At 39.8% G+C, this 26,589-nt stretch overlaps 1 protein-coding gene across 3 annotated transcripts in view; it reads right to left on the bottom strand.

Annotated features, from left to right (window-relative positions):
- PHACTR3 (phosphatase and actin regulator 3) overlaps positions 1 to 25,158 on the bottom strand; it is a 113,659-nt gene extending 88,501 nt beyond the window's left edge. For all 3 annotated transcript variants that reach the window (XM_080403943.1, XM_080403941.1, XM_080403942.1), the window contains exon 1: positions 24,316 to 25,158. In XM_080403943.1, coding sequence (XP_080260069.1) covers positions 24,316 to 24,424 — 109 coding nt within the window. In that variant the 5' untranslated portion in view covers positions 24,425 to 25,158. The remainder of the gene's footprint in view (positions 1 to 24,315) is intronic.
- Between the last annotated feature and the right edge of the window lie 1,431 nt (positions 25,159 to 26,589).

The raw sequence follows: 26,589 nt of genomic DNA, 5'->3' as shown, positions 1-26,589 counted from the left end.
TATATGTAGTATTTCACAAAGCTAGAGATTCTTCCTGTGTAAGTTTAGCTGACCTGTGTTTCCTTTGAGTGTAGACTTAAAACATGGAGGTGCATTGGGTAGGTTGAGATGAATCTATTCCTGACCTTAAACTGATCTAGATGCATGTGAAATGTGAACTTAGAAGGCCTCTATATATTTTATATATGTAAAAAGGCAAATGACGTCCTACTGGATTTACGTATCAACCCAAAGAGTGCTTTAATTTTTAGAGAATGAATTGTCACAGGCTCTGAACCAGGCTTTGGCAATCCACCAGTGACAAAAAAGCTACACTGACAGTATAATAATTCTGGTACACAGTTCAAAAAACCAAAACTGCGGTAAGGTTAGAAAACGTTCCCAATGCACTAGGCTGGAATATGTAGTATCACTAGAAAGAACATGGCAATAATGCATATGGGAAATCCCAAAGCAAAGAGAAAAGTCAATCACTGTACATTTACTTAAGTAACCAGACTGATACAGTACTACACACACAGACATTTCAGCCTAAAAATTTGTCCTTTATGTGAATCTAAGGACTTTTTTACATGGCAATGCTTACGAAACCTAATCCAAATTATCTAACTGTGTTTGCTTGGAGTAGCTTAATTAAACCACAATAAATTTGCATGAATACTCACTCCTAGAGTTAAAGTAATCTTAATTCAATTTAAGTTCATTTACTTTGGAAAAGAATAAAGCTAAATTAAACTGAGCTCACTTTAATTCTTGACATAAGTGTCCATGTAGATTTTAATCATTAATTAATCCACTGTACTTTCAAACTGCATGGATTTTCATACTCCATGTTTATGTAAACAAGCTCTAAACACACTCATGTTATTTCAAGACACTTCTATTTTCTATTACACTCCATATGGGCTAATTTAACAGTCACTAGGAGGAGCCAAGTATTAGTGGATAGTTCCTAACTGAGACTGTATTTTCCGTGACTGTATCTAAAAGACAGTTTTTTATATACTCTCTGAATTACAGTCCTTAATGTAGCCCTTTGGGCCTTAAAGTATACTGATGAGGAACAAAAGAAACTAGATGCGATTCTTTAGAAAAAAAGTATTTATTTAAATTCCAAGACTAAAAATTATATGCTTAAAGATGTTCCTTTGCAAAATAGCTTATAGCGTAAGAATTGGATTTTCTAGATAACAGATGCACTAAAACCACAATTTGAAACAATTTTGGACTGTATCCCAGCTGAAATCAATCTTATAGATTGTAAAAATGCTAAGACAGGTCTTGACATGGTAATTAATTTGATACCATGATTTTGATGTCAAAGAAGAAACTTTGATTTATAGCTGTTAAGGCTCTAACTCAACAATTACAAACAATGTTTTAAGTTTTACTGTTTCCAAACTTGTTGGGTCCCCTCATTAGTTTCAATTTTTAAAATGCATGGGGTGAGAAACTCTATCTTTGGCTGCAACTCTGTTCAAATCACAGCTTGTTAGGCATGGTTCGTGTTAACTGTGATTTCAGTTGGCAGGGCACTGGATTAGTTGTTGACATCAAGCCAACATTTAATTTTGTTTTCTTGAGTCATCTGTTGCCAGTTCCCATGACAACTGATCTTCTAGCCTTCAGATTTATTAGAGACAACCATTAAAATGGCCAGGAGTACATACAGAGATTCTTTGAAGTAGATGGAAGTTCAACAATTTTCTTCAATGGAAACGAAGATGCTTTCAGCTCTTACTTTAGCAACACGTAACTTCTGTTCATGAAAACACAGATGTTCTTGTATTAGAAAAATAGAGTGAATGGTAGTTTTTAACAAGAAATCTGTTTTAGCATCTTTCTACTGCATCTGCAGAATGAAAGTCTTTGTGTCTAAAATCACATGATGCAGAGGACAGGCAAAAAATATTTTTCTGTTTTCACATGCATAGCAGTAATGAAAGATGAAATTTAAGATACAGATTCTTTTCATCTTCACTAGAGTTCCTGTACATTTCAATTTCTTGTTTCACAAATGTCTGACTTAAGTAAAGGAAGTATCTGAGGAAGACCTCATTAGTGCACCAAGTCAACCCAGAGGTTGTAACAGATCAAAGGAAAAGGCCCATCAGAATGCTATAGCATCTTCTTGAAGCAAAAATACCTTTGGCTAAAAACAGTAGTCAGTGTATATAAAATATGTACAAGCCATATACCCACAGGTTATGAAAACATAAGAAAAAATTAAATAGCATATTGGGTCACAAGCAGTCCTTCTAGTAGAAATGGTTATTTCTAAGACTATGTCCTGTTGAGTTTCACAGGACTCTGTGCAGGAATGGGTTCCAAAGTCTGAATTTCACATTCCTTTTATACACTGTGTTCACAACATTGTGAAGCCCTAAGCACCCCCAAATCCCTTTGAAATAAAAGGAAGCACAAATAGAAAAAGGTGCACAACTGAGTTAAATACTATTAAGAGACTTCAGAAAAAACAGCCTGTCTCTTTACCTCTCCATTAGGTAAACGTTTGCCTTCTAGTATATGGGAAGAAAATAAGCAGCTAGACAACTTTGTCATTTGATGTGGGTATTCCCCACTGCCCAGGAGCTTGGACGAACAAGCATTACTTGCAAGAGGATTGTCCCACTACCTCAGACCTCCACAGAAAGTGCAGCATGCAGTGCAATGCTTGCAGACTCAGGTGGAGACAGAATACTCATGACTGTGTTCTAAGAATTAATGGCCCTCTGCAAAGGCAATAGAAGAGAGGGTTTATGCACCCCATTCAGTTTATGTTTCATTACCCATATTTGGATGACTTTTCCAGGCTGGTTCTTCAACAGCAATTCAAGATTGCTTTCTTAAATGTGAGGGTACACAGGCCTATCATCTCAATTAGAACAGAGAATAAGGCAATTACTCTGACAAGAAACTACCTTGCTTCTCATCTCATCTGCCCAGTTGAAGCAGTTAAAACATTTTAAAGACAATGGGGGTGTATGTGGGAGAAAGTGAAAGATAAGAAAAGAGAACACACCAGTTCCTCAGCTTGAGTTAACTCTCCCGATTCCACTGAAGACAGCCATTTTCCATGAGCTAAAAATCCAGCCCATTAGAAATCACAGATGGTCAAGTCTGCCTGGTACCAGTCACACTGTGTGCAACTAGGTGGCTTCTCCTTCCTGCAGCTTGCCCCCATTTGAGTGTAAAGCCAGCCTTTGCACTAGATCGTTGTGACTGATAAAAACTGATGTCAACTAATGACAAAATGAAGCACTGTGGTCGGGATGTATGATTGCCATCTTTCAGTATTACAATGGAGATTAAACAACCGCATACATTAAATCTGGCAGTTTTTGCTGTAATGTAAAGGCTGTGAATTCAGGCTCTGTGTGATTGTTTTAGAATGCAGTTAGTTCATGAATGCCATTGATGCAGATGCTGGCATACACTCAGAATGCTGTGTTTCATGTTTTGCTTTTATCTTTAAATATATTTGAGTAGGTTTTTCTCTCTTCTAAAACAGCTCACATAATAGGTAGAACTAAAAATGATCTAATAGCTTCAGTGCCTTAGAGCTACTGCCATGCATGAAATTCAAACTGTGACTATAAAAAGAAGTAAGGAGGGCTTTCTCTCTGATTCTCATTTTTAGCTATTTCTGTATTTTTTGAGAAGGATAGAACTTGTTCATGTTTCAAGTCAGCATGAGTTAAATAAAATGCAATCTGAAAGTTATTACAGGTCATCTGGGGAACTGGAGGCAAAAGGCTAGGGGGTTTTGACTAGCTGAAAAGGCAGTAAGTTTAGGAAGATTAGTAGTTGCCAATGAAGGTTATAGAATGACCCAGATTTGTTTTTACAGCCCTGAGTTAGATGCAATGATATCTATTATAGCTGAGCAAATAATTCCTGATGAGTAATATATTTGCACATACTTACTTTTTGTCTGCATATTCCCTTTGATTGTATTACAGTTTGCCTGACACTGTCATGAACTTGCACTTGCTAGATTATTTCTGCAGTGTTCAAAATGTATATTCTATGAGTTCAGAAGCCAAATACAAATGGCATTGCTCAGCTCTATGACTGAGTGCAACTCTTAAGTTTACTTGCCTGTGTACAAAACATATGCTTGGTTATTCAAACCTTGCTTTGTACAGATGTTGCCTATTTTTGTTAAATGGGAGAGACCAATATAACTTTTAAGATAAATTAGCCAAATCAGAATAGATTGAACCATTTGAGTGTGTTCCCAGACTAACATGACCATTTGGTACCCTGCTCATGAGAATTTAGATGTTTTGCCTGTTTGCAAATGCTCCGAAATAAGAATTTGTGATTTTAATAAATGTGGATTGTTATTGGATTTTACTACATGCTTCACTCCAGCACAGGCTGACTCAGTGTGTTCTGAGGCATACACTTACTGAGACACTCCTGGAGACTGATTTTAGGTAGAACCATTACAACTTTGGATGAGACCACTGAGGATGCACACTGTGGGTAGCTGGTCTGTCCACTGGAGCATGCTTTAATTATGTCATTGGGCCTTGGGTCATACTGTAAAGAGGCAGGTTGTTGTATCCTGTAAATGACCTCTAACAATTGAGGTATTTAATCAGAGACTGATATATTTATTACGAATCCAAGGAACAGAAGAACAGTAAGAATTTCTTCAGAGAGGCTTAGCTGATAGTGCATTGCTTAAGGAAAGACTGATTAATAAAATGAAAGCAGAATATAATGGATCTGTACTTTGTTTGTACACAAAAGGCATCATTAGAACTCTTCAACCATCATTAGCTGTCTCTTCTGCAGTGAGTCATTCTGCTCCCTGAAAAAAAGTCAAGCTGCATTATAAAACTGCCAAGCCATACAACTGATACAGCTAAAACTTTCTGGATTATCCTCCTGTACAAGCTGCTTCTCTGAATTTTGGGGATTCTTTCCCATTTCGTTTTTTCCATTTCATGGTGAAATGGGTTATGCAGATACCTCAAGGCTAATCTCAGCAGAATTTTCCAAAAATGAAGACATACAGAGAAAAACCCATACCCTACCAGTAACAGTCACATTAGCCATGGTCTCCAGGAAGACTCTACCTGGCTTACTCTGGAAAGGAAATGGCATAACTTACATGTGGAGAAAGGAGTAAGTCAAAGTTGCTAAGCTTAATGACAGCTTCTGTGTTTTGGTTCATTCAGACAATGTGTGTGCCACTCAAATTAAAATTTGGCCCTTTGTAAATGGGAATGAGGAGACTTTGTTCTTCTCTGCCTCTGAGGAGATGATCACACTCTAGAGGTATGCAGCTCCAGAACAGACACTCTGTGCTTAACCAATGCACAAATAATCTATCCTCACCGGTTCAGAATCGGTGTTTGCTGCATTTTAAACCCCTGTGACAAGATTAAATAAACTGACTGTTGAGAAATTGAAAACAGAACTTAAAAGAGCAAGGATGGGGTAATCATTTAGTAGCATGACTTCTCCTGTCTTAAAAATAAAAAATTAAAATAAATAAAGGAACATTGAAGTAATGAAACAAAACCAAAGAAAGAAAAGCAGTCTGCCAAATTCTGGCCTCTGTGTTATCAACTCTTTAGTAAGTTCTTCCCCAGGTAGATACTCAAGAAAGGTCCCAAAGATACATAAAGGGATTTTTTTCAAAGTTCAGTTACAAAACCATGTTTCTAAAAGTTGTGTTTTCTAGTAAATAACAGTCCTTGATCTACCAGATAACTAGATAAACATGTAAGAATCAGTCTTTGATTAAAAAAAAAAAACAAAAACAAACACATTTTTCACCCAATCCGGTTAAGCAGTCAGTCAATTACAGTCTTTCGGTTGAAATATATATCAGTGGTCACTGTGTGCTTAAATGCTTTGAATGTGTAGTATAATATATTGTGTAAGATGGTATAAGCATGGCAACAACATATAAAAGAGAGTTCTTGTACATACAATGAAGAAAACTTGTAAAATCAGATGCCAAAATACACAAATAATTTGTATGCACAAAAATCCCATGAGCGCATATGCAAACCACTTAATTATGCCTGTTAGTTATTGTAATTGCCATTAGCATGTGCAATTACTTGCTCTGCATCACAATTCTAGGTGAATGGTTAAATCAGTGACAAAATTATGAACAGCTGAAGAATTCTGTTTCAGTCCCCAAGCCATTTCATCAAATCTCTTATTGTATAGTAAACAAAGTGTATATCACAAACTAAAAAATCTCAAACTATTATTTCTTGAAGTGATTGCAGAAGAACTGAGGTTCTGTTGTTTCCAGAACAAGAATTCCACATGCAGTGGCACTGAAACTGTCCTTCCAGTCCTTCCCATCCCCTGATGGGAACATCATCAGGATGGGTTATCTGGGCCACTTCAAACTTTGGGTGTTCTGCTAGGGCTGTTATCGACTTTTTTTTTTTTTATGCTATGATCTGAGTATCTGAGCACTTTCTGCATAAAACCATTAGCAATAACTTAGTTCTTTACTGACATAATTGCTTGACTCATCTCTTTTGAGCGGTCAGAGTTTGGTTGGGGTTGGGTTTTCTGGAGTCTTTTTCAGGGAGGGGAGAATAAGAATATTCTGGAAATAGAATAGGTGTTACAAGTGCAAATGGTGGAAAAAATTGGAAAATGAGGATGGTTATGTAATATTTCTTAAGGACTAGCAGACTAGATTTGCCCAAGCACTTCTACAAGACTGCTGCACAATTAAATCCTCTCGAATCTAAAAGCTTTGTTCTCATCTCTTATGATGGCCAAATGGCTTCATCCTTGGCTCTGTATTCTAATTTTTTTTAGAGAAACAGCTCTTATAGTAGTAATTCATTGTCTGAAATTCAGTACTAAATACAGCTGAAGTTTTAGCAACCTCTTATATATGGATCTTAGGGCCAAAGTTGGTGCTCTGAGTTGGCCCCTCCTAAGCTCACTCAGAGCTGGTTCAAGGATGTGACTGCAGGCTTGATGGATTTATAGTGACATGAGCCCTGAAGAAAGGAAATGTGGGAAATCCAGGCTACCCTTTGGGTTGTGCTTCTCACTTGATATGTTGACAGGCAAACACACCAAAATATAAAGGTAACCAGGTGACAGTTCCCACTCCCTCTTTACCTCTCCTTTTCCCACTTGCCCCTCCCACCCACCCCCCCAATAAAAGCCACAATAATTATTTTTTCAGCAACAATGGTAAAACCTGAAAAATTAATAAAACCTGATGGCTACCCTCCCCCATTATCCTAGAGTTCATCCTAGAGCTTTCTGCAATGCAGAAAAATCTAGCTACATACTTTTAAAATTCAGATTCAAGCAACAACATCAACAGTATCAAAGCCCCAAACCCAAACCCCTTCCTCTCCCATCAGGATCTGCACTACATGTAGACTGTAATTACCAGAGTTATTGCTGAGGACAGACCATACAAAATGCAATTATGATGTTAGGACAGGGTAATCAGAATAGCTTGCTTATTAGAGAAAACCATATACTTGTAATACACTATTATTTTCACTTATATGAAATACCCTTCTTAGGAGATACTACAATTAAACAGTGATTATGCCTATCAAATCAATTTTCAGTGGATATATTTTATATGATAGCACAAGACCTGACAGAGAATCAGTTTAGTGTCCATACATTTAAATAGTGCAAATAGTTCTGCAGCGACACACTGGTTTAGTTGAGCAACTGTGAGCTTCCATTATCCTCAAACTGGTGGACAGCAGTATCAAATGGAGACATGAAATGCCCATTAAAATATATAGTTAGAACACTTACATTTCAGAAAAAACTCTAAAAAAAAGAATATAATTACTGTTCAAACATAATTTTCATTGGAATCTGATGTTGGAGCCACTATGAATTTGCTGGTTTGCAGATAACTAGGTATGACTAAACAAATGCACTGTGATACTTGTGATCCCAAAGCCACTGACAATTTATGAAAATGGATACTATGTACATCTTTGGGAAACAACTGCTGTAAATAACCCATCTGTCATGAGAAATAATCCTAAATAACAAGGTTGTCACCTCAAGTAGGCTTAGATGGCAGTGTAATAGATGAAGCCTTCTTCACACCTCAGAAGGCAGAGTGTGTTACGGGCATGAAATGAAACAAAGCAGCCACTTAAAACCACTCCAGACATACTATTTTGGAACAGTTGCTTTGAAGTCATACCTTCTGAAAGCTATCCTAATGACAAGATGAGAGCAGGAGCACTGGGTCAGTCAGGCTTGTTGCAATGGTAAAACACCCACAAAGGAATCTCAGTGCTATTTCTGGAGGATACAAAACATCTGAGTTATCAATGATTTTTTTCTCTGCACAGGTGTACGTTACATGGGAAATAAGGGAACAATAAATTGATTTTGAGAAGGTATAATTAACAATTTCACAATAACAGTTGCAATTTTAAAGTCTGGAACATGACTTGATGTTTAATGTTAGTGGCCCCTCTGAAGACGGGATTACTTCTCTGCGGTATCAAGTGACTACAAAATCTGACTTGGAAGCTTGGAACCGGTAAGCCAGAAAATACAGTACTGCCATCAGCAACACATACAAGACAAATTTTGCAGATTTCAGCATGTAGTATTTGTTATTCTCAGGGAATCTTCTAGGACCAGTTTTTGACCTCTTCTACACAACTTCCTTTAGCTGTAAGATCTCAGCACACTTGAATGTAGCACTTGCTTTTGCTCTGAGCTTGTCAGAGTCCGGAGCTGGGAGACTCACAGCTCTCTGACTCTGCAAGAGACCCAAGCCCATCACGTAGTCACCCCACATTTTCATGACTCAATACTAACACCTGTAGAGCTGATACAGGCTCCTTGGAAAAGTCTTTCAGAGTTGTATAATCGAAGAGCAGGATTTATGTAGTAAAACAGCTTCCAAAAAGTTGCCAACCACAGCAATGTGGAGAAAAAAGCAGCCACTTACTATAGCTATATAGACCTTGCCTAGTAGCTGTTCTTTCAACAACTTACATATGCAATTACACATCTATTCACCATCATTGCAGGTGCAAGCTGAGCAACAGCATGTGTATAAATGCGTGTGGGTGTGCAAATACATCATTATGGTGATTTGTTAGCACAGCGAGTAAAGCTTTGTGTCCAATGAATGTGTAAATTAGGTGCTTAGCTTACTTGAGTGGAAAACAGTTCACTTTGCCTCCTTGGCCCATCCCTCTCAACAGACATTGGAAAAGAAAGTAGTTAGTTTCATTCCCTGTCAAAACAGAAGCTACCATCTAAAACCTAATCCTGCTTTCTTATGCTGTCCTCAGGTTTCTAACAATGAAGCAAAGTGAATCTTGAGGAATTAGTCCTGTTGAATGATATTTAATCATATGCATGATATGCTCTTATGTAGCATTAGAGTAAGAGGTGTCACATCTTGTGTTGTCATTTCTGGGACAGAAAACTGGGGCTGTTAGCTAGCTTTAAATCATTTCTGGCATTAACAAGATTCTGACCAGAGGCTCTCTTTCATGTTCAGGATATGCACTGCATTATTTCCTATTATATCACAATACATTGCAAAGGAACAGCTAAGTTACCACAACTAATCCTTTAAGTCTTTTTTTACAATGTCAGACAAAATAAGACTATGCCATATTTCTGTAATCTCTCTTATATTATAAGAATATTATGATCTATAACAACAACAAAATCCCTAAACTACATGCATTCCCATTGGCTCCGATATACTTAGACTTGTCTCTTTCTGTCAGAAAAGATATTTCTAAGTCTGTATGATTTCATTTTAACAGACACTATCAGGCTAAAGATCAGATCAGTAACATGAAGCAGGACAAAAAAAGTTTTCTAGTGTTTAAAAATTAGTATTTCTGGAAAAACATCATGTAATACCTGAGGTTCTATTTCTTCAAGAAAGTACTGAAAATGAAAGTCAATTTTGAAGATTTAAAGTATCGACTTTGGGGTTTTTTTTCTACTTGGATACATATATTTAGATTACCTTATTCAAAAGTAGTTTTTGTTCTCAGACAACTTTACATCAGCTACCAAGATCAAAAAAAGATTTCTGCAATGCTATGATGGCAAATTGCAGGGGAATTTCTTGTGGGAGGGTAGGAGGGGAATCTGAATTAAAAACTAATTAATTAAACCCACCAGAAGTGACCTTCCTATTTATCTTCATACGATGGAGGGGGGGGAGGGGGAGTATTCCTATGATAGATCTGTCCTTTTGTACAGAGTGAAAACATCATCCGATGCATACCTATTCAAAAATCTAGGATGTATTTCTCTGCTGATATCTTCACGATGTCTAAGCTGCTAAGAGCATATTCAGTAACTTAACTTTTTTTAAATCATTTAATTAGAGCACCCAAACAAACCATGATCTCAAAATGAATAAGCTCTTGACAGCGAGTTTTTTGTTTGGGTTGAGGGGGGGGGGGGGGGGTGGTGGTGTTGGTTTTTTTAGTAAGTTACTGCAAAATATATCTAACATGCTCAACAGGCAAAACAATAGAGGAATAGAGAAATACTAAATTCCAGGATGTGAAGTAGAATGAATTTTCTGCAGGTGCAGGACACAAGAGAGCTGATTATATAAAACATCATCTCCCACATCAGATGAGTAATGCCCCAGGTCATAGTGCAGGGTTTTTTTGAAGAGGTTGGTAGAACTAAAAATTTTTGCTGTGTTGTAATAAAGCCGAATCACATCCTAGAAGTAATGTTATGAGAGCAAGAGTGAGAAAAATATAAATGGAACACCAAGCTACTGAAAACAGTCTTCTATTTTTTGCTCCTGGGTTCTTATTTCAGAAACAAGGGTTGTTTAATGACTTTTTAACTCATGTCGCCCACAATAACTTTGGAGCTTACTGGCAACTTTCAACAAAGGATATAGTTCATGAAAAAAAGACATTACTGATGTTATTAAGTATTACCTGTAGGAAAAGCCTCAGTGTGAGGTCAGTTTTGCTCACACACTAAAGCATCCACACAGGAGAGATGTTCTAAGTTCCCTAAGGAAATAGTTTTCAGTCAGACTGACAATTCATTAGACAATAGAGGATCCAATCTTAAGTCATAAGTGAGATTTTTGACAGTTTAAGATCAAACTGGGGTCTGAAAATGCTGAAACTATAGGAAGGCAGGCTTTGCTGTCTTCTCTGTTGTTACAGTAGTAACACCCATTCTATTTACAGAATAATTCAAGAGAAAGGCATCCGGAGCAGAAGACTCCTGCATTTGCTAAGGCAGAAGAAAAGTGCTAGTTGACCGAATGAACTCAAGACTAGATGGTAGAAAAGTGAAAAATCTGTAGAGAAAACAGACTGAAAATTAAAAAAAAGTTGCAATAAGCTCTACTCTTTTGCAAGAGAACAAGAAAATTTAGAAAAGCATTAACTCAGACAGGAGGAATGCCAGTTTTCTAGATCAGCCTGTGTTGTCTTGCAAAGACAGCTTCTTGGACTACAGAAGAGATACAGGATAGAGTTCTAGAAAAGTTAGGGCCCCTTCTTAAAAAGTTTTCATTCACACACAATATTCTGGATTTTTGAAGAATGAATCTTTGTATTTTCATTTGTTAAAATGATCTCTTTTACTTGGCTTCCTTTCAGTTTATTCTTCTGGTTGAATTACAGCAGAAAATGTGCACCGTAACACTAAGAAGTCTATTTGCTATCTATCTTGACAGCTGTTGTTCACATACCCTATGTTTGCCTTAAGAAAATACGCATCTGATCATGTCATCTTTCAAGTTAACCACTACTGTGAGGGTTCAAGTAAACTAGCCTCAGGCAATGGCTGATATTTGCTCTTATTACAGATCTAGCAGAGTGATGGTTTTAGTGAGGACATAATTTTTTCTACCACATCATTCAATTCTGAATTAGTATCAGGAGTTTACAGTAAAATAGTATGTTCTTCAGGACCTCTATTATGTTCCTAAATGCAGGGGATACCCAGATGACAGTAAGTTCACTTACATTCCTCACTTGCAGGAATAAGTGTAACAGATTGCTAGGTTCTCTAGAGTTAAGTGTCTCATACATGAAATCTGAAGTGATATACGCAGTTTATCTCAGTTTTGATTTTTCCAAAAATTTTCTTGAGTTACAACAAGAAACTAGGCATTTAAAACTCATGGTGAACAAGTGAGGAATTTGTATGAGTGAAAGACTAGGCTCCATTTTCCTTTTTTCTACAGCTTTCTCTGCATAGTTAGAACTCTAATATGAGTACTTATTCTCTGCTTCTAGGCATTGTAACACAGAGCAGTCAAATGAGCAACTGTTACGGACGTAAACATTTTAGCTGAAGTTATGCTGAGCTGCTGTATCTGAAAAATAGGACACTTTTCTCCTTGAAACCTCTGCAATCCCAGAAAGCTGCTACCCAGTCTGCATAGCTGCTATAATAAAAAAAAAAAAAAAAAAAAAAAAAAAAACAATTTTTTTCTTCTATCATAAATGCAGAGCTTATAAAATTATGGAAATCCCACCTGCAAAGAACAAACTTCAGAAAAACACGGTTAAGTCAGGGTTACATACGCTATCCTGCATTGTGAGCAACCCAAAAGGGGCTGAGAATTTAGGTAGTTGGAGGGAAGGCAAGCATACAGAACTGAATTCGTCAAACAGTCTCAACAGCTGAGATTGCCAAAGCCTGCCAGTGAAAGTCTGCCCAACTTCTCTCCCCTTTTCTGCAGTAGTTTGTGAAATCCCCCCTTGCTCTGAGACATCGTTAGAGGTGACTGGCACACTGTTGAGTGAATGTGTTTTTCACTTGTCCTGTCATTTTCTCTCTGCTGCTGAAACAATTTGGGATAGTCAAGATTTAAGGTTCTTAATCCACCTGTCTCACTCTGCCATGCTCATCCGAAATGCAGGGAACAATTCACTGCAACGCTTACGGTAATTCTGTGATACCTCAAGTGCATATTCAGCAGTGGCCACTACACAGCTGACCATAATGTGTGCTGGTTGAAAAGAAATCTTTTAACTATTCCTTTTCTCTGTTCCCTCACCACAGTTGTCAAGTCCAACAGAAATAAAGTTGCAACACTAAGTATTGTGTGGGAGATTTTCCAGGCTCTAGTCCTGGACTTGCTGTCATCTTCTCCAACTCTGCCCATCATACATAACCAAAAGCATTTTAACTCTGGAGGCTGAGCTATTCTGGCTTAGACAGTTACTTCTTGTGGAACAATCTCATCTCATCTCTTACACGGCAAGACCTGGAAATTGGGAAGAGCGTATAATTCTTCTGCGGAATAGTGGTTAACCTTTCTGTTGAGAATGTTTGCTCTAGCTAAATGAAATATTTCACACCAATCCATATAATTCATCATGAAAGAATTAAAAAGTACTTGCAGGAGCCAAGACACTCTCTTAGACTGACTTCTACTAATGAAGTCTGAGTTTCCCCAAGAAGGCAGGGCTGGTTCTAGATGCTGAGCAAGCTTGCCCAAAGCATCAATACTTATGTTATTTGAAGTCAGACACAGAAGATTGACCCTGAATATTTTAATTTGGTGTTCTCATGTGTTCATTCAGCCACCCTGCACTTTGCTTCCAGCCTGTCTCAAGCTTCAAGCCCAGGCAAGTACGCTCTCCCTAAATAGCATCTTCTGCTGACCCCGTCAAGAACACTGTCCTAGACTAGATGGACCACAGTTCTGACCCAGCAGAGCATTTCTTATGTTCTTATAAGGATAAAACCCACAAGTCTTGGTGCAGGCTGTTTAGTTTAGAGGTAAGATGCAGACTTCTGTGAGCAACTGAATGAATTGTGACAGACATTCCCAACAGATCAACATGGGCAAGGCACAGGGAAGACTGCACGGCCTTGAGGGATGTAGCAGCTCTTAGAAAAGGTTGAAGGCTTCACTGGTTTGACGTAATGCAGTGATCTATGTCCAGCTGCTGTTTATGCAGCAACAGAACAGTTTCAGGATGTTAAAAAAAATAAATTAGAATAAGGAAGTTAACACAAGAACTGTCTCTTCATTATATGCAACAATCATGAAGTGCTTTATGCATAAGGACATGCCTTTCTTTAGTTATAATCACAGGTCTGCATGCGTGAACTATGTGTGATTACAGGATATTACTGTACTACAGAAAGCAAGATAAAATTCCCCTTGATTAAGATCATCTTACTGAAATATTCATGCAGACTCGAGCATGAAGCTATTGACCTGCGTCAAGTAGGTATATGATGTTCTCTCTAGGGCACATATAAATTGTGTATACATTAGACCATAAATCAACTTGAATTTCAAACAAAAGCATGGGATTTAATGGGCACAAAGAATCCATTGTATTTGCATACAAACTCTAGCTACATTTAGAAGCAAAATGAAGGTATCGTATTTAGCTTTACTTACATGTTGGTATTTATAGATCTGACCTGCTTAGAGAAGCCAGGGTAATGAATTCTATGTATTAAATTTTAAAAATACAAAGCCACAAATTTGGTTTAAAAATGCCATGATGTTATAAATAAACAAATAAATGGTGTAGCCTGTTCATTACAGCACGAATTGGGCATTCTTAAAACCAAGTTCCAAAGCTAAAGACTGTGAAAGATTAATACTTTACTTAACTACTCACAAACATAAACAGTTAAGTTTCCAGATAAACATGACTCCAGTATTATGTAACTCATGGCATTTTCAAAGTATGGTGCAAAATTAACTGACTGGATAATCTTTAACTATCTTCATTCATAGCTGAAGTGTGAAGGTTTTTTATTATTTGACAGACATATAAGTTTATCTTATTTGCACAGAGAAGCAACTAATTGTGTGCAGAAATTATTATGTGTGCAAATTAAGTCTGAGTACTTGTACTTAATGTGCAATCAAATTTGGAGTTTACTTTTGTTTTGAAATAAAGCCTGTAACATTAAAGAGAGAAAGATAAGACAGGGTTTCAGTACTCTGTAGTCCAGCTGATACACTGAACCATTTCCATTCTGTTCAAGTGCCCTTTCTGCCTAACTTAGGAGAATGATGCTCATTTACTGATCTCTTTTTTTTCTTTAAATTCTGTCCTTACTGAAACTGGCACACATATACCTGCCCAAAGCTTGGTGGGAACATGTGGACAAATACATATTTTCTGATTGAAATTTTCTATGTCAAGTTCACAACTACCTCTACTTCATATCAAAAAAGGTCATTAGAAGGTACATTAGCACAAAGAGGAAGGAGAAGTACTAAAAGGTAATTAGAAATTCTTGTCCATCTTACATCAAAGCCCATGGTTTCCCTTTTTTTCCTATTAGCTGAAACAATATTCAGCACAAAGACCAAATCTCCGAAGACTTTTAACAAATAAAAATTCTTGTCCAACATCTCCAAGTGAGAGACCGGACTTGCCTGTGATTTTAAATAAACTGTCCCAGTGTAACATTATGCAAAGAGCAGAGTTTCAGAAATATTTTTTTCCTTAATTCACCAAATTTCCAAGATGTACTTGCCTAAACTATTTTCTCCATTATTATTAACATGAAACACTGGAAGCCATAGAACAAGAAATTGCAGCTAGATTTTAATAAATAAATAAAGTTCTCTACAATGAGAACAGATTTCCTTTTCCATAAAAAGCAATTTTTTCTCCCTTCCAGTTTTTCCCATAAGTTGATTACTAGACCCTGAAACACCTAGATACACAAGCAGCATTCATCACAACAGTAGTACTGCTGTGTATGATTTCTGTGGGTAAGGTATGGGACTAAGCCTCTAGAGTCAACTTTCAGTGGTGCCACTGGCTTCCTACAGAAACTCAGATAAGGCAATTAATTGCAGCTCAATTCCCCATATGTAAAATAGAAGAAACACCTGGGTTTTTTCACTGTTTTCTGTCTTTTTCAAATTAGACTGCAACTACTTAAAGTGTGGACAGTTTCTCTTTATATGCTGCACAGCAACTGGCACAATCATGCATTATTTCAGATATAGCCCACAGGTATTTCTCAGATGAGACATCTGTATTTGGAGAATCTGAGCCTACATCTTTTTTGTGAGTTGTGATAGTTCTTTTAGGATGCGTGAAAAGACTTAAGGAGAGAAACAGAAGTGCCCTTTGTAGAGAGTGTATGACAGACCTGTAATACTCCTCTGTGTGATGTATGAGATACAGCTTGCTTTGATGGTTGTAAAGACCTAAAGATTTCTTCACTAAGATGCAAATGCATTATTTAGATATCAATGTAATATTTTAAAAATCAATCCTGCATTGTTTTCACAGTGTGCAATGTTATCCCTGCTGCTGTTAATGCAAGAGTATATTTGCTGCAACCAAACAGAAGTGTGAAGAAAAAACTTGTGTGCACGTAACTAGGTTCCTTCTGGTGCATGAGAAAGGATTCCCAGGAACTAGGGGAGACATACTATTTAAGACATTCTAGAACTAATAAATTTATTCTGATTCAACAAGGGATAACAGAAACTATTAGATCAGACAACTAGTGAAAAAGTTCTGACACGTGATAAGACTACCTACTCTAACTCTGCTACATTCAAATTTAGACCCAATCCTTTACGTGTCCTAAGAGCTTTGCTAGTAGCACTGAGAATAAGAGAAGCAACTAGCATCTGGAGTATCAGAACAGCGGTGCACTGGGTCTCTGAATGTGGGAGCAGATGCACATTTGCACTGTGTGTTGGTCCCTTAGGTTTCTGCATTTCAAAGTGGGATTCTGTCCAGTCTTTCTGCTCAGAAGACAATGACTGTAAAGCTGGGAGGAAATCAGGACCCTCAGCTATTACTCAAGGATGCAGAAGTAATTATAGGTGCAAAAAAAGTTCATAAAACACCAGGTAAATCAAATTTGATGACCTCACTTTCATAAATCCAGTCTAGGTTTATAAGGGTGTATAACCAGTATTTCCCCTTCTTGGATAAAGAGGTTTAAATGGTGTAAGTATCTTTTCAGCAACATTAAAACTACTTGCCAACTTGGGATTTAGGATAAAAGAGAACTGTAAAACACTTTCTTTTTTTCCCATTAAAGGTCTCTATTTCATTTACAGAACTCTAATATTTGGCTAAATACAAATCTCCAAACACTGGGAACAGTCATACCTTGGAAAAGCCTAAAAACAACCCTCAACATGCATAGCATACTTATTAACCGATCTCATTTAACTGCTGCAAAAGTAGCATGAAAACATAACTTCACCAAGCTCTCTCTTGAATCCCAAAAAATAAACTAAGTAGAGTTTCAGTCAGTAAAATACCCAGGCAACCAGCATGAAGCAGTTTGTGTTAAGTGTTCATCTTGTTGAGTAATATGCAACATAATGACAACACACCATTGCCACAAATCGAAATATGTGCAGTACTAAAACTACACATTCAGAGCAATAGAATCTACATCGAGTCACATCTATGCAGCTTGCCCAAGTGCACTGTAGCCATTCTCCTCTCCAGAAATGGAAATTTCCTCTCCCCTCTTCCTTCTCTCCCCTCCTGGAACACGCTGGAGAAGAACTGCCAGGCAAACAAGATGAGTCATGCACCGGGGAGGAGGGCTTGTGGAGTAGGAGGAGATTCTCCACTGTGGGACAGAGAAAAAAAAGGGAGTTCTGTGCTTCCAGTGAACTTTCTCTGCATCACAGGGACTTGGGCTCCAGTTAAATCAGACCAGCAAGGGATCAGGGAGTTGATGAGAAAGAAAAAGACCTTTCCAAAAGCACAATTGACCATTTGTTAAAGTAAAACTCGCATTGCAATACTTGGTAATATGGTGATGATTTTTCTGGTGCTGTGTCATTAAAAAAACCCTCTACATATCCACAAATAAATATTTTGGGGAGCCTTACAGGACTGAAATTTGGATTTCAATGTAAAAGGATATGGGATATTAAGTAAACTAATACCCTGCATGTTTCTAGTCTTTACTGAGTATTCCTGAGCACACTCCCCATTATGTCTGGCACAGTAAGTTTCTGCTGGGAGCCCTTTGGTTGAACAGGTATGTTCTAACTTTGAGCGAGAGAACTTGAGAATCGCAAAACTTGACATATATGAAACATAGGGTCAAGTCATAAAGTGGAGCAAAAGCACTGACTAGCTAATTTAATTTTGGTCGTAAATTAAGAGTGTTGGGAAAGGATGTAGGAAACCTGGTACACTTCCCGTTTCAGACAGAAGAAATACGATGGAGGCTAAACAAACTCTGTTAACAGAATAGACTTGTTGATACAGGAAAATTAAATGGAAACCAAAATGTTTCTGGTGGAAAACATGGGTGAAGTATTAGTATCAAATTTGAAATTGTATGCAACAGCTAAAGACATCACAGATGAGCCTTCAGGTCCCTGATTTAAGTTGCAGTCATCTAAGTGACTGCAAATGGATGAGAGCACCAGCCAACCAACAGGCAGGGCACCAACAGCATCTTTTTCTCTCCTGGTGCTCACTCAATTTCCTTACATCTTAAGCACACGTTTCAAGTTAAGCACATGGTTACATGACTTTCTGATTTATGGCCCTGGAATGAATAGATTTGCAACAAAAATGACTAGAACAGATTCAGAAAGGTGGCATCAATCTATCTGCACTCCAGTTGTACCCCTTTCTCTTTGCCTTTGCATTGTTCTTTACAAGCATCTGCAGCACAGACTTACTATACTTCTAATACGCTTTTGCATTTTCAAACCTCCCCTGCCAGTAGCTTCTAACACCGTGCAGTTTACCAGTGTCCTTTTGGTTAAGGGGGAAAAGCATAGATTTCCAGTTGCTAACAAGCCCCCTAACACTATGCACAAGACTCAAAACTTGTTGAAGGAACAAAAACACGTCAGCAACGTGTAGATCTTTAGTAGCATAAATGAACCCTAAAAAGTTATGAGAAAACAATAATTGGCATATGAAGGGAGTAGTACAGTCCATTCAGGCTAGGTTACAGCCTTAAAACAGAAGAATAAAGAGAAGACCCTAGTACAGAGTATTCCTATACTCGACGTTTTATTGTGTTATGACTTTCCCTCAGCATTACTTAGATGGCTGATGCCCTTATATTGCCTGTGAGGCTTTGCTTCATTCTTACAGATCATCCTTCAGCCAAAGAGAGACTGTGTAAAGGAACATAATGCTTCAGTTCTCTTCTTAGCATCCTAGCATGTTTTCCTGCTACTTACAAGAACGTTTGTTGCTACAAAACTTTTGAATTATGATAACTAGAAACAGCCATGAAGGAGCCTTGAGTTTTATGCAGTTGTTCTCTCCTTCAGTTAATTCAGTGCACAGTGCTGCTGATTACATGCGGTATTAATAGAAATAAAAAGGGAAATAGAGTCTGGCAGTTACATAGCTGTACGTATCTGGAACAACTATTCTGAAGTCGCTTTAACTTGTCAGATCTTGAAGCACACCACAGCAAATAGTGTAGAGGCTTAGATGCCCCCTTCCTCAGTCCTCTCCAACAAGAATCCTAAGAAATTACATTAATATAGCTGTTAACAACATCTATCACTACCACTTGACCACAACAGCTCCTTGCCTTGGTACAGATCCTACAGTGGAGGAGAAGGAATACATGGTGGACCACTCACAAGGTCCACTGAGGAACTCAGTAATGTCCATCCCAAAAAAAGCATTCTTTAATTGCATGGTGCCTGGGAGGAAAAGTAGCAGCATAGGGAGAAAACATGATGGTACCAATGTATACTTACACAAATTAAAATGAATTATCCCAAAATTAAGGGAGGGGGTGACATTTTCACACATTGTCAGGGTTGTCTGTATCTCCTCAAGTAATACAGAGTTTTGACGTGGTGTGCTCTTCTCCAGACTGTGGAGCGCTATCTTTTATGACTACAAATCAAATGAGATTGTCAATCTTTTCTATGTCCTGTGACTGCTGAAAGGATATAATGAGAGCAATATTTTGGCTTCCTTCAAGTGTCTCTCAGATAGATGATGATAACTGAAATCTGCTCTGATTTTCATACTCCTGCCCTCTTCAGACTCTCCTTTATCTTTTGATCCTTTCCTGGAAAGATGGAGGAGGGGAACAAGAAAGGGGAAAGGAAAAAATCACGATCTCTGGAACTAATGAAATCCCTCTTTATGTTATGTTTTCTTAAGTTATTGCTGTCTTTTGTCATCTAAATCATCTTCCATCACCTTTACTTTTTTTTAAATTAGAACTTAACTAGTATTTTATCATTTTTACACTATCTTAACTGCCTCAAAAAATTCCCCTTAATGTTATGGCAGGATATGATATCTTCTAGAGTAGCTTTTCAGCTCAGAGCTAACCCCAGATCTATAATCAATCAAGTTGGGTCTTTACACACAAAATCTGATACATTTGGATATTCTGGCCTTCTCCCAGACTCAAGTGAAAACAATGGGACATTGAACAGCCATCTTAATGGCAGCAGGGAAGGATGCTACTGGTTTCAGAACTCCTTCCTATGAGGATTTCCAAGTGAAAGATGTGTTAATTGTGATTCTTCTCCTGTGATTCTGGCACAATAAGAAAAATGAAATTCACTTTGTTAACAGCAGCACAGTCTAGGGACAGTCCATAGTTAAGCAAGACGCAAGTATTTTGATGTGTGTTTCTCAAATTCAGGAAATACTGCTTTTTAAGGCTTGCTCACTCAGTGACTGTGCTCAAATAAAGACTGAAATATGAAGTCCAGTGTTCACTGTGCTATAGTAATTCTCATAAAATATTGCTCCGTGGCCATAAAATAGTTCACTTAAATCAAAGGCTGAAATGCATTATTTTGTTTTAAAGGAGAAAATAACTGATTCATTTAAAACAAAGAAACATTCATTCCTTTTTATCCTTCTTATACTATTTCCAATATTCTCTATCAATAGGAACTAAATTCACCATTTAAATGCTGGGTGAAATTATCTGTCATTAGAACCTGTACAGATAACTTAATTCCATATTTTCTACTCAGACCATTACTGTGACATCTTAAATGATCACTGTGAGAAGCTGCTGTTTAACTAAAATTTCATGTGAAGGATCTAAATCAGTGAACCAGTATCTCTGTTTTAGAATAAATAGCTACTAACTGCCTCTAGTGTAGTTTACTGAACACCTTGTTTATCTTACTATAGGAACTTTTAATAAGCTCATAGTGGCATGTGTTGATTTTTTAAGTTTTTTGCATGTGATAAAATTCACTGTAGTTGAAAGATTACATCTGTTACAGTAAATCAACGTTGTAAAATAGGTTTTCATTTCTACAGTGAATGCTTTATGAAAAAAAGCACACTAGATAGGAAGCCCCGATTGTTCAGGGTTTGGAGTAATTGCAGTTCTGCTGGCACCAGTCAGGATTGCGAGTGTCCAGAACTTCTCAAAAACAAACATCTAAGGTTATCTGAACCAGTTAGTTATTCCATGCTCTTGTTGAAAGAAGAAAAGAGTCCTTTTTTAAAAAAACAAACAAACAAACCAAAACCCCAAAACAAACAACAAAACCACAAACAAAAATACTCAAAAATCTGAGCTTTGTTCTCATATGGGAAACTCCTTTTGGGATTTGACGTCAAGCAAATAGTTCATTTAAAAAACTGCAAATGAAAGCCATAGGAAGGTGAACTAACACTTACTATCTGCAGTCTGTTCATCCTGAGTTCCTTGAATCTGATGTTTACATTACTCAGTATCAGCAAAAAAGAGATCATATGTCCAGTGACAGAAGATTCTGAACTTACGCAAGCCAGCCAGCAAGTCTTGTAATCATGCTGTGTACAGTCAATACTACTGTTAAGCTGGCATTTCAACAGAGAAGGGAAAATGGAGCATCGCATCAGGGAATCGTCTTGGGTAAATACATGAAAAGCTGTATGCTGCCACCTCTACATTCTCAGCTATGTCACTGAAATTTCCTGTATAAAGCTGGGCTAAAAAAAAAATAATACTGTAATTGTATAGGTCAGGAACAGGAATATAAATGATGTCTTTAAACAAACACACATGAACCCCATAAAATTCTTTAAAGTATATGCTGGCTTCATCTATTACCACATTTTCTACCTCTGTATACTTCCCTAAAGTAGACATAACCAAATGAATTGGTGCAGAATAATCCTTCACCCCATCATATTCAAGAAAATGTTGCAAAACAAGAGTGCATCTCCAGTGGGAATATTGTACCATTCAAATGCCATACAGGCATGTTTTTGTAGTGATCCTTCAGTTATATCCATATTTTTTTATTGGCTTATTTGTCTGTGTAATTTAAATGCATGACTTAAATGTTAATTAAAAGTAATTTAGTTTATAAATTATCAAAGAATCCTATATGTTCAAGCTTACTTCTCTAAATAGTTCATCTGCCAGAAGGGTTGGGATGTAAACACAAACTCTGCATGTATCATTTAGCGCCCCTAAGACTTTCTTTTAAGAGTCTGTAGATTGCTATGTTGGTGTTATGATAATTATTTTCCAGAATAATAAAATAAGTTACAATTCTGTCATATGGCATACATAATTCTTACACTAGTATAAATTGTATTTCGTTTTTTTGAGTAGCCAATTGGATGAAATTGCTCATAGTAAGTGATTAATTACAACACTGCAGGGTAAAATATCATTTAAATTAAGTCATCTATGTTCATTTTTTTATCACTTTGAAGCACACAGATGTTCAATACTATTTGAGAAAGGAATTTAAAACCTGAAAAGCCTACCAAATGTGCTAACTCTACTAGTAACTATTTATACCTACCTGGACAAAAACCATATGTACTTATCACCTTTTGTTTCTCTCCACATAGTGTATGTATAAGTCAATACCACAAAAGACATCTTTCCTTGCGTATTAGTATAGCTTCTGCCATGCAATGGGACACTGTCTTATCTGATGAAGTCTGTATTAGGGGGAAAAAAATGCTACTTAGTATTGATAGTTCTTTCTTCTTACAAAAAGCGTAATAATGTTTCTATCTTTGTCTATTTGTCAGACATGTTGTGTACTTTCTTTGTTGTATGTTTCACAAAGGCCAAAACAATTAATTAGCAGAAAATAATATAGCGGAATTAAAACTGAGATTGCATATGCCTTCCTTTCATTAGTTCTGCTTCCAGAAATCAAATGGCAGAAACATAAATTCCTCTTTCAGTCAAGATTGCCCCTTTGGGAGTGAGTCGAGCAGTTCATGTTAGAAGAGTCCTTTGTTCCCTTCACTTAGGATATCGGAACAGTTGGGCATCAGAGATAAATCATCTACTGTTTGCCTTAATTTAATTTGTAATTCACTCCAGAGCGAGGTGCTTCAGAATTGCTTGATAAGGCAAAATAAATAGAACTTAAAATAGTTACAAATATTAATATCCTCATTGACTCAGAAGGAAGCAGTATAGCAGGTGTATGAAAAGAGCCTGGAATATTTTATTTACTCAATAATCTGAGAAAGGCTGGAACTAAAGTTCAATCCAAAATTGCATTCAGGGTCTGTCTCCTCCAGGCTGATCCCAAAACGCAAACCCATTTCTAGGTTTAGAATTCAGTGTAATGGGCAGTGATGCTCAACACCCCATTCATTGTCTTACGCTGCTTTGATTACTCCTTTTCTCATAAAGAAACCTTCCAGTTCTTGTATGACCACCTATTCACATAAACTGAGAGTAAACTGGCTCTCAGCCTTTGCTTCTAGCTTGTTGTTGCTCCTTTCCGTGCAATCACATCACATCAAAGTGATGTATTTTTTTTTCTAAAGGGGTTTTATCATTGCTTAGATTCTGACAATCTGAAATTACTGAGTCACCACCAACAGACATTTGGAGTTATTCCTGAAAGTGAAGTTAAGCTGAAAACACCATTAACCATTGTTAAAGGGAAAAAAAATAATCTAATCACAATATTCTATTTGTATACGAGCGATTGGGCTGTGTCCCCCAGCACCGCCCTCTGTGCCTACACTTCCTAAGATTGCGCTTCTCGCTGTGAAGTGAAAATTACCTTCTGGTGGGGAGAAAGCGTTTAATTATGACTCTGCTTCCCCCCGTCTCCATGGTGACCCCCTGCAAACAGCCGGCTTTATTAGCCCTTATTTCCCCTCACCCCACCAAAGTACCAAAGGAGACGAGCGAGCGCCTGGGGCAGCGCGCCCCGCTGCCAGGCCGGAGCGCGGCGGAGCCCCCCGCCCGCCGGGGAGCCGCGGGGACGCCGCGCTGCCAGCCGGTGCGGGGCTCCGCCGCCGCATCACTTCAGCACTTGCACAAAACACGGTCCCCGCTGCGTGCCCGCGGCCAGGCGTGCTACAGCCCCGCGGAGCGCCCGCCCCCCACCGCGGCTAGCGCTGCCGGAGAGCGCGGGGCCGTTACCTGGGTGCTCCCCGACGCCGGGGCCCGCGGGGTCGGTGAGGATGCTGGGGTCACTCTGCGACCTGCCTCGCGGGAGAAAGCAGCCGGTCCCTTCTTCCGATGCAGCCATGAGGTGGAGGGCGGGAAGCTCAGAGGCGGGGGGAGGAGGAGGCGCTCATGGAGCCGGAGGCGGCCGGGGGACAATGGGGACGGGGGTGCGGCGGCGGCGGGGCGTCAGCCGGGCAAGACCAGCCGCGGCAGCATCTTCCCCGGCGCCGTGGGCAGGCTGCGGCGGGGCGCTCCGCCGGCGCCGGGCACTCAGGGAGCAGCTTCGGGCGCCTCAGGGGGGTGGGCCATGCTGCCTGGCGGGGTGGGGAAGAGCCGGGGCGCGGGCCGCCGGCCCGGCCCCCCGCCGCCGCCCCCTCCCGGGACGCCCCCTCCCGGGACGCCCCCCCGAGCGTCGCTCCCGGAGTCGCCTCAAGCCGCCGCGCTGCTGAGCGCATCCGTTGGAAAACATTGGGATTCTCCCATGGTGCCCCGCGAGCGGCTCCGTGACGTCACGGCGGGGGGGCGGGCGCTGCACCTGCACTGCACAAAGGCGGGGGCCGCCGCAGGTGCGCGCGGCTCCGGGGTTCCGCCCCGGCCGAGAGCACGTGACCGGCGACGCGGGGAGGGGCCGCCCCGCCCACGAGGGGGCAGGACCCCCGGGCAGGACCCCCAGCGCCTGCCCCGGCTGGTCCTTCGCAGCCCTCGGGACGCTGCGCCCTGCGGGACGACCCAGCGCGACCCTCTGGCACGGGGGCAGCCCCCGCAGCCGCGGGGCTCGGTGTCCGTCGCCGGTCTCCGCCGGGGCTGAGGGAGGGGGCCCGGTCCCTCGGCGGCGGGAGGCGTGCGGGTGGTGGCTGCCCGCTCCGCGCCCCGCTCCGCGCCCCGCTGGGCAGGCGCCGGCGGGCGGTGCCGCGGAGCCGGCGGGGCTGTGCCGAGCCGCCCTTCAGGCGGGGGCAGCGGCGGGACGCGGGAGGTGTCTCACGGTGACCCTGGGAAACGGGGCATGTCGGCTCCCACTCTGCAGTTGGGTTTGGGAATCTGTTCACGGGGCGTGACTGCGCTCCTGGAATTTCTCCTGCGGTGAGCGGGCACTCTTCACCGCGGGCGGCGGGCGCCAGCCGGGGGCTGCTCCGTGCGCCCGTGGCTCCAGCTGGGAGCTGCTTGGGGGTTTGACCCGTAAAACCCAGGGACGCTTCTTACTCGCTGTCCTGGTAAAGTGCTGTAGAACCCCCGGCAGCACGCGGGGGGGGTCACGTAGATTCTCCCCTTATTTATAGTAGCGGGGTAGCGTCGGGGGCGTGCAGCGAGCGTCGCTTCTGGCTTTGTACGGAGCGTGCGCTCGGCAATGCACGTACCTGCAAGGAGCTTCCCCAGGCAGACGGGAGCAGTGGCTGTACCGAGCTCCTACCCTGAGGCAGGTAGAAGTTTGCCAAGTTTTAGGGGATGAAACTTTGTGTCAGAGAATGTTCCACCAACGCCGTCATTGGCTTGCGTATGTATTTGTTTTTACAGAAACGTGTGGGAAATATTTTGCGTGTGGTATATAAAGCAGATGTGGTTGAGCCATTTCTGAAAGCAGGGGCAAATGAAGTAGTTCTGTGGTGTTGCCCCTTTGTTGTGTTTTTGGAGGTTTTAACCCAAAATTCACCACATCTGCTTAAAGAAAAAAGGGGAAATACATTTCTCAGTGTGATAGGAGTAGCAAAATTATCTAGCTGCACACGTCTCATTAGGGGTCACCTGTGGGCTATATATTCACTGTGGTTTGGTCAACTATGTGATCTAAAAAAAAAAAAAAAGTCTGTGGGCCTGCATTTAATGTAGAGCATGATAAGAAAATTTGCTTCAAAGACTCCACTTGAACAAGGCCTGAGCGTGGCTGTTCCAGTGATGTCTGCCCATGGCTGGGGTAAGCTGGTGCATCTAACAATGAGGCTGAATGTTGTTACAAGAACAGAAATTGAACAAAGGGTTTGAAACAAAATATCAAAGAGTTTCTCATTCAATGAGTGCTATCCCTTCTTACTGTGTATAAGGTAGATCCTAAGGAAAAAGAAGCATGTGGTAGTGAAGTCTCAGCTGTATCATAATACAATGGAATAAATTAAGGTAGCGAGGGCATTCTGTAAGTTGGGGTTTTTTGAGAGTTTAATATTGCCAATTTAATACTTTTTCAGTGTTTATTTTTGTGATTTCTTCTAAGCCTTGCTAGTCAAACAGCTCATCATAATTCCAAACAGCTAAATG

The sequence above is a fragment of the Falco punctatus genome, assembly GCF_963210335.1.
Source record: "Falco punctatus genome assembly, chromosome: 10".
NCBI classification, from domain to species: Eukaryota; Metazoa; Chordata; class Aves; order Falconiformes; family Falconidae; genus Falco; species Falco punctatus.
This window is presented reverse-complemented; position numbering and strand designations above follow the sequence as displayed.